This window comes from Camelus dromedarius, chromosome 30 (assembly GCF_036321535.1).
Source record: "Camelus dromedarius isolate mCamDro1 chromosome 30, mCamDro1.pat, whole genome shotgun sequence".
Taxonomy (NCBI): Eukaryota; Metazoa; Chordata; class Mammalia; order Artiodactyla; family Camelidae; genus Camelus; species Camelus dromedarius.
In genome coordinates, this window is record NC_087465.1 from 18,568,953 (window position 1) to 18,582,360 (window position 13,408).

Sequence of the window (13,408 nt, forward strand, 5' to 3'; positions counted from 1 at the left end):
AACTGTCTTCAGAGAAGAGAACTTTGATGCTAGGATATATTGAAATGAAAACAAAAAGTTGAGTAGACCTTACTGAGTCTCTTAAGAGTTTTTGTAGAATAGTTTATTTCTATACCTTTGATTTCTGATGTCTTCTCTCATAATTTCAGCCTTTTCAAGAATATTTATGTTTTAAGAAAATGTGAATTAGCCTGCACCTGCCTCATGTTTGAAATTTTGAGAACCAAAAAGCAAACAGTCAGGAAGACCTCCTACCCAACATAGTTTTGTTTATTTAGCATTTATAGGCAGGTGCTGTACCACTAACCAGATGATTTGGAAGGGATGCTAATGCTAGTCCACTGTCGTCCAGGAGAAACCTGTAACCACAGGCACCAAGATGAACCTTATTTAACAACAGTGTGATTTGTATCACACTTTACAATTTATGCAGTATTTTTTATTTATTAATGTTACTTTTCATAGTAACTTTGTGAAGTGGGTAAATATTGCTGCTCTCCTTTGTGAAGAAAATAAAGTTATAATTGTTATAAATTTGGGAAGAGATAGAGACTGAAATTTATAATCTTTTAAATCTCATTCTGTTTCCATTGCTTGATAATCATGTTTAAAAAAAAAGTACCCATTTTTAAAATGCATGGTTTTACAATACATGGTTAATCAGAATTATTAAAAAGTGAATTCTAAGGAGGAAGTTGCTTTGAAAATAGACAAATGTATTACTGTAAAGAACAGTGACAGCTAATAACTAGGTACACTTAAGATTTGGGAGATGTTTTTATTAAATTAGTAAAATGAATGGTAGTTTCATACAGAGTATAGGTAGGTTTTTTTCTTTCTTTATTTAGCAAAATATGTCGAGTATCACCAAGAAAGTAAGTTTAAGATGGGTTTACTTTGCTTCAGTATTCTCATTTCCAGCATTGCAAATTGTACCTTTTTTTTTTTTTTTTGCCTACCTGCCTTATGTCAGGTTTGGTACTTACGTTATCAGGAGGCAGTGTAATACAGTTAAACAATGCAGCACTTTGCTGCACTGGGCTTTCGTTTCCTTACAAGGTTGAGGATAAGAGTATTTCTACTATACTATGTAAATATGTAGTGAAATTTAAATGAGATAGCATATACAGGTCTTATTGGTTTATGTATAAAATCTGGTTTTCTGTTTTTGTGTTCTTTTGAGGAGGGGATCTACTATTACCTGTTAACTGGAGAAAAGACATTCATAAACTGAAGAAATTGTATGTGGCTTATGGTTTAACTCTGATCATTTGAATGTTATTACATAGCGTACATACATCTGCTATTAAAAAACTAAGAGAAAGATTTCCATAGGAAAGTCATGAATATCACAAAAGCAAAGTATATTAGAGTTTGTTATTTAATCCTGTATTTTTTTGATAAAAAGATGATGACCAAGAGTTCCTAGTGAAGCAGAATTCATTCTGGTATTGTGAATGGTTAGTTGCCTGGCTTCTGTATTACTCACATCAACATAATTGATTAAACATACGCTGTTAGGCAGTTTGCCTGGATTCAGATAAGGTACAGCGGTGGAATGATGTATTGATTCTTGAGTTAAGCATGCTTTCATGAAAGTTTATTGTCAACCTGGAAGAACTCACCTATTTTGAGATTTGTTTTTGGTGTCAAGAACCAAGTAGTTGGTACCTTTCAAAAGAGTTTATATCTGTAGCATGGGAATGATTTTGTTACTGTACACAGAAGACATTTGCCATCTATTAAGCTTTTAGGTTGAGGTGTTCTCTACTTAGTGTCCATCTAGATTAAAGATCACAAATTAAATTCTCATACTTTAGAGGTAAGGTAGGAGACAGGAAATGTCTATTTTAAGAACTAGCTGAGGAAGCCTTCAACAAATGACTATAGAATGTTACATAAATAGAAACATCCTGTATTTACAAACCTACCTGGCAGAATTTTAAGACGTGCCCTCTGAACGTAATGTACACTTTAGAATAATGATTTTTTACAAAAGATACTGGGAAAAGTAAAATTGTTTTGATAATGATTTAAAATTTTTTATTATTAAAATACATTTAATTTTTCATAGGAAAGAAAAGTCAGTACATTTCAGTTAGTTATTTTCAGTTTGTGGATGTTTTGGTATTATATACCAGAAAGCTGAGAAATTATTCTAAGTTAAAACTAAGTTAGTAACACAAGTTGCAAAGGGCAGGCTACCCGAGCCAACATATAATGACATTTGTTGAAAAGCCTTTTATTTGTCGTGCACTATGATAAATACTGGGGAAAAAAAATCTAAGCAGTTTTCTTACTCTCAAGGACAGGAAAGGAGTCTGTGTCTAATTTACTGTTCTTGCTTTCCACGTGAACTACTTGTTCATTCTCTGGACTTTCAACCCCTTTACTCTAGGCAGTAACCTCACATTCTACTGTTTTATATTACAGAGAAGATAAAAGCCAGTGAGCATTTAGAATATCTTTAAGTTCCTGTCTTCAAACTTCTCTCTAAATATACTGATTGTCTTATGCTTTGGGATCCCAGACTCCCTAGGAATCTTGAAAGTGATCATTTCTTCTCTTTGCAGTATTCTTCAGTATCTTTTCATAGTGACTTCTTCCATTCAGCATTTAAGTGTTTATTTCACCATAAACCCAAAACTCGTGACCTATTTCTCACTCGTCCCCTTTGCAGCCAAATTTCTCAAACTGTATTATATCTCTAATTCATCTTCTATTCAAAACACAGGCCATTCTCAATCTTTACCTGCCAGCTGATCCACCAGTATCACTCTTAAGATCATCAGGTGACCTCCAAGGTGCTCAGTATTTATTGAATGAAATGAAAGTAATGCATGCTTTAGTCGTCACCGTGAATTCTTGGCAGTACAGGATGGTGATACCAAAGACGAGTCTTGAATTGAAGGTAGAGGAGAGGTTGTCCGTTATAAATGGCATTTGAAAAATGTCTTCTGAGGCTTAATTCATCTGAGAGAGTAGATAGTACCTGTGGGATGATGCTAGATTCCTAAGTAGGAACCTGAATATTAGGACCTTGTATTCTAAATTAAGGAGTTTGAAGAATATCCAAAAAAATTGGTGAACTGTTGAAGTAAAGTAGCAACATGAAGTTCTGTGTTTTGGGGAGACCTCTGGCAGTGTTGTGGGAAGTGAAGTGGGAGAACTGTTATTTTGGTAGCAAAGAGACCATTTCAGTAATTTACTAACTAATCTAGAATAATGAAGGCTGCCTGAATTAAGACAGTGGCAGAGAAAAGGAAGAAATGGAACAGATTCAAGGGAAATTAACAGATTGGAACTAACAGTACTCATCTCATCAGTATGCCCTTTTATGCTGCCTTTCCATATTTCAAGATTAACTCTTAGGAATTACCTCTTCTCTGAAGTCTTCCTTTACCAGTTCAGTATTAATTGGTCTTTTCCACTTCTGAACAATACAGAAACAATAATGTTTTATACATTAGTGCTTAATATTAGCATTAGCAACTATCTTTTGGGTACCAGACACCATTATTATAACATTTGGCTTGCATCACCTAATTAAATTTCTGTATCAAATCTATGATACAGGTGGATGCATATGAGGAAACCGACACATGCTCATACAGGTGGAGCCAGGGTACCTAATTCACCTTGGCTCTTAAGTTCATTCCTATCTAGTACACTGTACTTATGTTGAATGTGCACTTGCTCCTGTGATTGAAAACCATGTCTTATATGCTTTTGTGTCTTGTAGCGTTAAGCACATAGTAGATATTTAGTACTTGCAGATATTCTATTTAGTCTGCATACGAAACAGTTCTGAGAAAGAGTGATGTTTTGGGCGACTGCTGTGGTGTCGTTGTAAATAACAGACTATTCTATATCTCCTTTTCAGATCTGGATGGTGCTCTACTCTCAGGGCCAGATTGTGATAGGAATGTGAATGCAAATTTATTGGCTGAAGCAGGCTCCGGTCAAGATGGTGGTGATGCTGGTAGGTACAGTAGAATTTTATAGCAGGAGTACCTTTAAGAGGATTTGAAGATTGGAAAATGTGTATGTGTTTATTAAGGACTTACTACAGTTTCTTTTCCTTAAAGGAAAGTATTATGTATAAACACTTTAAATATTTGGCAGCTATGTTGATTATAGAATTTAGAATCCTGGTAAATACAAATGGACAGATAATTTCTTGTTTGTTTGAGGGAGTCATTTATTTAGAGTTGTTAAAACTTTCACATATCAAAAAGTAATTAAGTTAATAGAGCTTGTGGCTTCCTGCTAGTGTGTAGATTAAATGAGAATGGTAATTATCAGAATGGTTGACCACTTTAATTAGCTTTGATGTAAAATAACAGTATGGTTGTTGAAAGCTATAGAAAAATGTTCGAAGTAGTAATACTTAACAACAGCTGCTTTGGGGGAGGTGTCCTGCATATGAAGGTGAAAGAATCCATGAGTATTCCAAAGAATAACATGAGTATAAGTAAATTGAAAAGGGAGAAAGCTTTCTTTATAGAAAAATGCCAACCTAATAAATACAGAAAAATGATAGAATTGGAAAAATGTCTATTTTGCAACCTCCATGGGAAGTAATCATCATTGGATAGCAAGCCGCTGTTGGTGGACGCATCCCATGGTTGGGGGAAAGGCGGTTGTAGTAGCATACCGACATGGTCTCAGTATCATACCGCAGCTTACTTTTACTTACAAAGGGGATAAGATATCTTTACAATAAAGAGATCTGATGAACATTATGATAACCAAGTGATTAACCTTAGCACTAGTAATAAAAGAACTGAAACAACGTGCCTCCTGATATGATAGACTAGTTGGCTCACATCACCTATGTAGTATACTTGCCAGAATGTTTAACTTGAATTCATCGTGAGGTAGAGAAATCCAGACAAATGTATACAAATCCAGCGAGTCCAGGTTCTAAAATGCTAGGAAAGACAAGCAGAGCAACCATGAGGTTGAAGAAGACCAGTGAGACCAACTAAAAGCATTTAGCATTGTGTCAATCTTGATTATATCATCGATCCAAAAAAGGTGAAGAGGCATTTTAGGAATCCTTGGAAATGTGAATATGTAGTATTGTTAAATGATAGTCTCACAGTTATTGGATGTGATGAAGGCACTATGGTTTATGTATGAGAAAGTTCTAAAAGATAGCATGCTGCATTTAGGATGAAGTGATGAAGCATGCAAGTTTTCAAATAGTACGTGAAAGGTGTACTATACGTGGAAGGGAATATATAGAAAGTGCCTATGGCAAAATTAACGTTTGTGGGAGATAGATAAAGGGATATGGATGTTCATTGATTCAACTTCTGTAGCTTTGAAAATCTTTTTAAAAATTGATGGGGACGGGGACAACTGTGGGTACTCTTTCCAGAAAGGTTTCAGGGGCTTTGGGCTACAAGTATGCATTGACCAAAATTTAGCCATAATTCTGAAGAAACTTTGTTAAGGTGATTTCTCCTAACTGTAGAAAAGAATTTACAAAAAAGGTTTTGAGTTGAATTTTGAAGACTTGTCTCTTGTACAGAAAATCACTGATAGTGCCAGGAGTACTTTATTGCACTTGCTTTCATGGTTTAGAAATCTGGTTCAAGAATAGGTTTAGTTGGGTTGTGTGAATTCATATGTAAAATTTAAAATTTGTGCACATAGGCATTTTCAGTGGAGAATAGGCCATATAATCTCATTTTCAAAGAAGCAAACCCTTAATTTAGAGTCGTTTCTCTTTAGGGGACATTCTAATCCATTAATTAGTATTTACAACTGAGTTCGCTCTGTGTTATGATTTTGACTTCAAAAACATTGCTTTCCTCTTGGTTGGAAATAGTGGCCAAGGGGGAGTGGTTTGGAAGCAAGGGCTGGATTGTGTGAGGCTTTGGAGCGTATTGGAAGTCTTCGGCTTTTACTATAAGATGCTTGGTTCTCGCAGGCTTTTGAGTGGAGTAGGGCCTGGCTCTGATTTAAAGTTTTAGAAGAGTCAGATTGCTGTGTTGAGAATAAACTCTAGGAAGGCGACACACTGCAAGCTGTGGGATAAGCTGACGGCTACTGAAAATAATCCAGAGACAACAGTTGATGGTTTTTGTTTTGTTTTTTTTTTAATTTTTTGTTGGATTTTACTTACTCATTTAAACAGAGGTACTGGGGTTTGAACCCAGGACCTCGTGCATGCTGAGCTTGCACTCTACCACTGAATTGTAGTACGCTCTCCCCAACAGCTGATGGGATAGAGTAGCAGTAGTTATGGGGGATTCTGCATGTGTTAACATTGCCTGAGGATTTCTGGATCCAAGGAATTACATACATGTTTAAGATGGAATTAAATGCAGAGGAGATGATTCCTATTTTAGCTAGTCTGAAGATTCCCAGGCACAAATTCCCTAAGGGACACTGACTCTACCTCCCAGATTTTCATTTATATAAGGATGAAGTTAGAGAGGGTTTGACAAATCCCCAAATTCATTGTTAGCTTGCCCCACTGTGTCTGAAACACTTTACTGTAATTACCCTGTATTTATTACCCTGTAATTTACCCTGTAGTCTGCATCCTTATCCCATTTTTCTGTACTGCATAGTCTGAAAACAAGAATATGTGATTGACAATAGGAGACTACTCCATTCCAGAGCTAGGCTTCAGGATAACAGTGTTAGAATAGATAAAAGTGACAGAATAGTTAGAAACGGCAACTATTAAAAGAGTAGTTTCATATGACCTCCACATACCATTAAATAGTGTTCAGATTTATTTTATTGAATTTTTTTCCTATAGTTGAATTGTATTTGAAATTAGTTTTCTATTTAAGATGCCTGCCAACCAGGATATTATAATTAGGATAATAAAATGTGAGGCCATCTCAGTTTTAGATCAAACTGTAGAGTTTTTATTTGAATATTTTATATTAAGCTGTTCTATCATAATGTTCATAAAATAAAAATTTAGTTTCTGGGTTTTTTTTAATTCTAATAAGAGACAGATCTTTATTACCATCCTTATATCAAAATCATTTTCAGTTGTATTAGGTCCTTCACATGATTTCAAGTATGGCCTCATGCCTGGCCCTTCAAGTGATTTCAAGTATGGATTGCTACCAGGTACTTCAAATGATTTCAAGTATGGATTGATACCAGGTGCTTCTAACGATTTCAAGTATGGATTATTGCCTGAATCTTGGCCAAAACAAGAAACTTGGGAAAATGGCAAGTATTAGTCACACATTTACAGAATTCTTAATACTTTTTATCAATTTTAAAAGGTTCCATCTGGGTTTTAAAAACTCAGATGTTAGTAGCCCTATAATAATCCCTGTTCTGAGGAAGAGGCAAGCTCCTGATAGCGATTTTCTGTTCAGTATATAATAAGTGCTGTTTTGTTTTTTTTTAAATTCTCAAAGGTGAATCATCTCTAATCATGAACAAGTTAAAATGCCCTCATTGTAGCTATGTAGCCAAATACAGACGAACACTAAAAAGGCATTTGCTCATTCATACGGGAATCAGATCGTTTAGCTGTGATACTTGTGGAAAGCTGTTTACTCGCAGAGAACACGTAAAAAGACATGCCCTGGTAAGTAACTTTACATGTGACTGATCTTTGAGATAAACTATGTTTATGTCAGTGAAATTTGAGGTATTTTAAACACTACTACTTGCAAATTTAAGGAAGGTAGATGTAATAAAAAAATAAATTGCTTTAAACAATGTGAGCCAATACCAAGTGGGAGGTTTGAGTGGTTCAAATGCATTATATTGTCTGTACTATCTTTACATTGGATTTTTCCCCCCTTCAATTAGGTGCATAAGAAGGATAAAAAATACAAATGTATGGTGTGTAAGAAGATCTTCATGTTAGCAGCCAGTGTTGGAATAAGACATGGATCTCGACGCTATGGTGTTTGTACGGAGTGTACAGATAAATCACAACAAGGAGGGCAAGAAAGTGTAGATCAGGGACAGGATACAGATTTCCCTCGGGATGAAGAATTTGAGGAGAACGGAGGAGAAGCTGATGAAGAGCTGGTTGATGATGGAGAAGATCAGAACGATGCATCTCGATGGGATGAATCAGGAGATGTTTGTATGTCTCTAGATGATTAATGGACCGACTATACCCCTCAAGGATGCTGCATTTGGACATAATATGAATCAACAATTTGAATTGTTGAACTTGAAGGCTTGCAAAATATGGTACATGCTGGATGGTAGTTACGTTGCTGTGAAAACTGTAGGGTCAAAGCCTTAGAGCAAAATTTTTTTTTTTTATATTTGCACAGGACTGTACAGCAGACAACCTTGTGGTTGGATTACATGGAGTCCACACATCTTCAGTCAGTTATCAAAGTAAAAAATATTTTTTATTTATAGGGTATGCAGTAACTATTTGGGTCCTATGAAAATATAGTACCTGTTCTTAAAAAGCTTACATTCATGTGCCACTTCAACATGAATGAAGAAAATCCATTTATTAGAGTACAGTGACAGCTGACCTAATTACTCTGTCCATCAAACCACTCAGGCTAGTTTGTACTAGTAGAGTTTTGTTTCTATTTTTATTTGTATTAATTTTATTTTTTTTAATACAGATTTTCAGTGAGGGGGCCCTTTCAACCCCATTGGTTCTACTTTTCTGTATTTTCCATTTTAATTTGCTTCATAACTTAAACCAGGTCTATTCTAGTCTTAGGTATTATTTCTCAATTTTGTGCTGATGGGCATGTTTATAAGAACTGGAGAGGTAATTTATTGGAATGAACTAACTGACTTCCTCCATTCCCCTTTCCTTTGACATGAATTTTATTTACTATTTTACAAATGAAGAATGATGTTGCAAAGTACCGTGGCGAGGTTGATAAATACCACTAAAATGATTATGATTTAGAAGTAACTTTCTCCTGCTGCTCTAATCTGATAAATGGTTACTATATGACATTTTCTGACAAGGCATTTGGTTTTGGGTATCTGTTACTTTGGCACTACTCTTGTTTGCTTCTTTTTTATTTTTTGCCAGTGTACTATACCTCAGTCCTATTTGAAAAGACAAATCTAATTGAAAGAAAAGTCATAGAAACAATAAGTAAAATGATTTGTTTTATAATGTATCCTCCATGTCCAGTTTGGTTAGCTTGTTATGCAATATAAGTGAAATATCAGGTTTTTACTCCTGTGCCCTTTTTATCATTAAAATTAACACAAAAAGTGCATTCTCCTTTGTTTCATACTTATCTGGATATTCAGTGTTTTGAAATTATGATAGATAATTAAGTTAATTTATTTTTTTCAATTCGTTGAAGTCACTACACCTTGATAGATATGTAGTCTTTCTAGTAGTTGCCATGATTCAACTATCTGCAGAAATCTGACAAAATATTGAGAGGCTTTACAGTTTATTCCGTTAGCTAAATTCTTTGGGGTACAAGGGGTGATGTATTGAGTTGAAATTGCCAGATTTACTTAGCCTGATGATGAATTAGCTGATTAACTCAAGCAACATTTCACACAACACTCACGACATTTATCAGGAACATGTTGTATATTATATAAGATTGAGGGATATCATATTTTCAGCTTTCTTTTAAATAGAAATTGTGAGTATATTTTCCTATTTTATATCAGGTAACTAAATTACGCTAATCGTGTGGAAAAAACTGCAAAAGTACACTCTGACAGACAGACATCCTTTTGGTGCTCCATCTGATCAAGGTTGAAAAGTTGATACGTTATTTAAGAGATGAGCTTTCTCATTGTCTCTGATTTCAGTAAAATAATGGTTTAATGTTAGACTGATGCTTCTGCGTGGTTAAATCAAAGATAAAGTATAGTTACATGGTTAGATGCATCATTTGTCATCTAAACTTTATTGTAGTTTCTACAAAATTGAAAAACTGACATGAATAGTTTTGGTTTGATTTTTAAGGCTAAAGAGTACATCTTATTCTCAATGTTTTAGACAAATGAGTAAAATGTAATTCTGGTGGGGTCCAAAGTAGACGTTAGTTGGGCAGAGATACTATGAATGGAAAAGTATTTTAAACGTAAAATGTTCTGCTTTGTGAATATGTAAGTATAGTATAAAGATTTCTTTCATCCCATTTATCCCTCTCCTTTAAAATAAACCATAGTTTACAATTGGTAGATCTGTCTATATATAAATATATATTAAAGAGAAAAGATATATATCTGAAAATCACCTAAATCTGCTTTATTAGACTACAGTTCACTTATTGCATAGAAACTGGACTTGGCTTTACATTCTTAATGTACTTTTACTTTTCCTTAAGGTAAGAACTTACTCTGAATTTTCTTTACTACTAAAATCTTTATGTATATCTGGTAAATTATGACCAAATTTTTGTTAGATTGCATATAGTAAATTGAAATATATACTTGGTACACTACGGGATTGTTGTGCTTTTGTTTTGGTTTTAGTTGGAAACAAGGTTTGATGTAGATGGCTTGTTACTGTTAATTTAAAATATTCTATAATTATTGTCCATTACCTTTTATGTTGTGTTGTGACAGATTTGGCTATATTTTTAGTCAACTGAAATATACTTTTAAGAGTTTGTTTTTAGAAAGGTAATCCAAAGGAAAAATGTTTATACTCTTGAATATATTAGCCTCAGCCTATATAAAAATTTCTTCTTTAAACATTTTACCAGAAACAGAATTGACAGATTTTTCTACTTGCTGACTGCCTAACTTATTTTGTTTCATGATCTTGAGGGGACTACCTTTTCCCTTCTAGATCTTTTTTAAAAATAGTTTTTAGTACTATGGTATACTACTGGATGTTTCTATTTTTTTAGTATATTCTTTTTCTGACTTACAGTACAAATTTCAGGAAGTTGATAGATACTAAGAACTTATGATTGGTCTCAGAGAGGTAACAATGGAATACTCATAATTTTGTCTGGAGCCCTGGCAGAATTATGTGTTACACATTTGCTGAATTTCTTGTAACTTATATTTTAAATGAAAACTATTTTAGAGCTTTTATTTAATGAAGGGGAAGAGTATAAACTGTTTATTTCCTATTCATTCTGTAGTAGCAGACCCTCTCATGTAAATCAAGATCATGTATTAATTCTTGGGCTTCTCAGAGACAGTTACTTCCACGTGGTCCCTGCCTTTTCATTGTTATTGGCCCTCATTTTTTCATATTCACTAGATGTTTTCCTAAATTTTACCACTCTGGCAATTAAAAGCCAAAAAAGAAAAGAAACATTATAGGAAGGGGAAACTGAACAGTAATGATTAGCTTTGAAATTTGGGGGGGAAACCAGCTGGTTTGGTAGAGCCATCCTGATGGAGAAGAATGAGATGAGTTAATTCCTGTAAAGTGCTTAGAACACTGTCTGGGCCATGATACATCTTAGTTGTTTAATGATAGATGGGAACCATGAGGAAAGGGGTGGGGGAAGTGGGAGAAAATAGGGAATGAAAAGATTGGGACGTTGAAATTTATATTAACATGATACGTTGTAAAGGGCCTGAAGATGACTGGAGCTGCATAATTAACAGGGGAAAATGTTATGGGAGATGGGTTTTAAAAATCATGAAATTTAAAACCGATAAGCTTTATTATACTTTTAGGATGTTGTCAACATAGGATGAAAACATTCTGAATAATTCCAAAAAGCTGTCATTTTTTTTTTTTTTTTTTTGGTACCTGCACATGCCATTGCGCTTTATATTATCAAATCCCCTGTAAGGGAGGTGCTATAGTCTCCATCTTACAGACAAGGAAAGGCTCCAGGAAATTTGCCTAATTGAATTTGCGAACGTAACACAGTTACTGAGCGGTAGAGCTGGGTTTTGACTAGGTCTGATCCTGAAGCCCGTGCTCTTTTTTTTAGGGGGCTCTATTGCCCCATTAAACAACTTTGTCGGATGTCAGCTCTTTAAAGGGGTCTGTCTATGGAGACATCTTTTCCCTATAAAACATCTGTTAGGAATTTGAGTGTCTTAATTCTTCCTCCCCCAAATATCCTTACTACTCTTTCCTCCTAAATACAGCAGTTGTATCACATGACTATTAACAAGATACCAACCTCAGTGTCGCACATGCTATTAATTGGCTGTGGCATTTTCATTTTTAAAAGGATGGTTTTTAACTGAAGAATTAGATGTGAACCCCAGTTTTTGTGCCGTTCAGTCACCCAGATCCTTAAACTTAACTATGGTACATAATATACATGCTTAGAACTAACTGGTGTTCTTTTGTAGTCACTTTAGGGTTTAAAATGGAAAGTTTTTTCCTGCTGTATCCCTACTTTCAAGTGAAGTTGAACCTGTTCTAGTTTAAAATGCTTTAGGGATAAGCACACTTTAACAGATGTTTTCTAGCCCTGAATTTTTTGATGTTGGGTACTTAAAATTTGGAGTATGCCAGCTATTGAGAACAAAATTTGGGGTTGAGGAGAGGGATGGTTGAGGCCATGATGAAATGGGAGAATCAGCATTTTAAACACTGTAAACATGAAAGAACACTATCTTCTGCCTGCTGTTTGTAAAAGCTCTTTGGGAAGATCTTTTACGAAGACCAATTTTTTAATGTAATTTACCTACCTAGTATAAGTGTCCTAAGACATGTATGTAACCTTCCAAAACTGTTTTGTCTGTGTATTTAGAAAATACACAAGATTCTTTATCAAACCTAAAAATATAAACTTGTGAGCACTGAACTCCTGGCTTTGTGACTTTTGTTGACTCTGACTAATGGGGGTAGGGGGATGCCTTTGTAAACTTTGGCTTACATAATTCAGATACCTTTGTACTTAAGGTTTACAAGTTTGAATTGTAGAACATGAAGGGTTTTTTTGGTTTGTATCTTTCGATATGAAGAGCATAAAGGACTACTTCCTAGTCATGCTTGGAGAGCCGCTTTAATAGCAGTGAATTGTAATCAGCACATCACTTGTCTTTCATCTTTACCGCTTTTGGAATTCTCTACAGGTTGTAGAAAACATTGAAATACTCCCCTGAAATGTGCATAATTTTGGCAATGGGCTGAAGAGCAAAGGTGAACGACTTCCCTATTGGCTGCATACCAGAGGGTTCACAGATTACAAGTAAATGTAAAGCTCCAGGTTTTGAAACTTCAGTAATACAGAAAGAAAAAACATACTTTGAAGGGTTTTGTGGCGGTGGTATTAGCAATAGAACAAAAGAAATCATGGAATGACCAGGTTGCCAGACTTTATTATTAAAGAAATGAGAGTTTTCACTTAGTTTGGAAAAGCGTGACTTAAAGGAACAGATGCTCAAATTGCATATAATTCCTAGTGTTTTTAGGCTTGTAAAAGAACTGTCATGTGGCAGAGTTAGGTGATTTATATAGATGCATTCTCTATGATTCCAAGGGATTACGATTGGGACTACTCAACTCAAGACTAAAAGG

General features: G+C 34.7%; 1 protein-coding gene across 2 annotated transcripts in view; it reads left to right on the plus strand.

The window, feature by feature from the left end:
• ZBTB10 (zinc finger and BTB domain containing 10) overlaps positions 1–12,692 on the plus strand; it is a 28,428-nt gene extending 15,736 nt beyond the window's left edge. Inside the window, exons 4-7 of one of the 2 annotated variants that reach the window (XM_031441428.2) lie at positions 3,884–3,982; positions 7,024–7,104; positions 7,404–7,576; positions 7,804–12,692. In XM_031441428.2, coding sequence (XP_031297288.2) covers positions 3,884–3,982; positions 7,024–7,104; positions 7,404–7,576; positions 7,804–8,106 — 656 coding nt within the window. In that variant the 3' untranslated portion in view covers positions 8,107–12,692. Of the gene's footprint in view, positions 1–3,883; positions 3,983–7,023; positions 7,210–7,403; positions 7,577–7,803 lie in introns of both variants that reach the window. The other variant, XM_010979393.3, reaches the window with a different exon arrangement.
• The last annotated feature ends 716 nt before the right edge of the window (positions 12,693–13,408 follow it).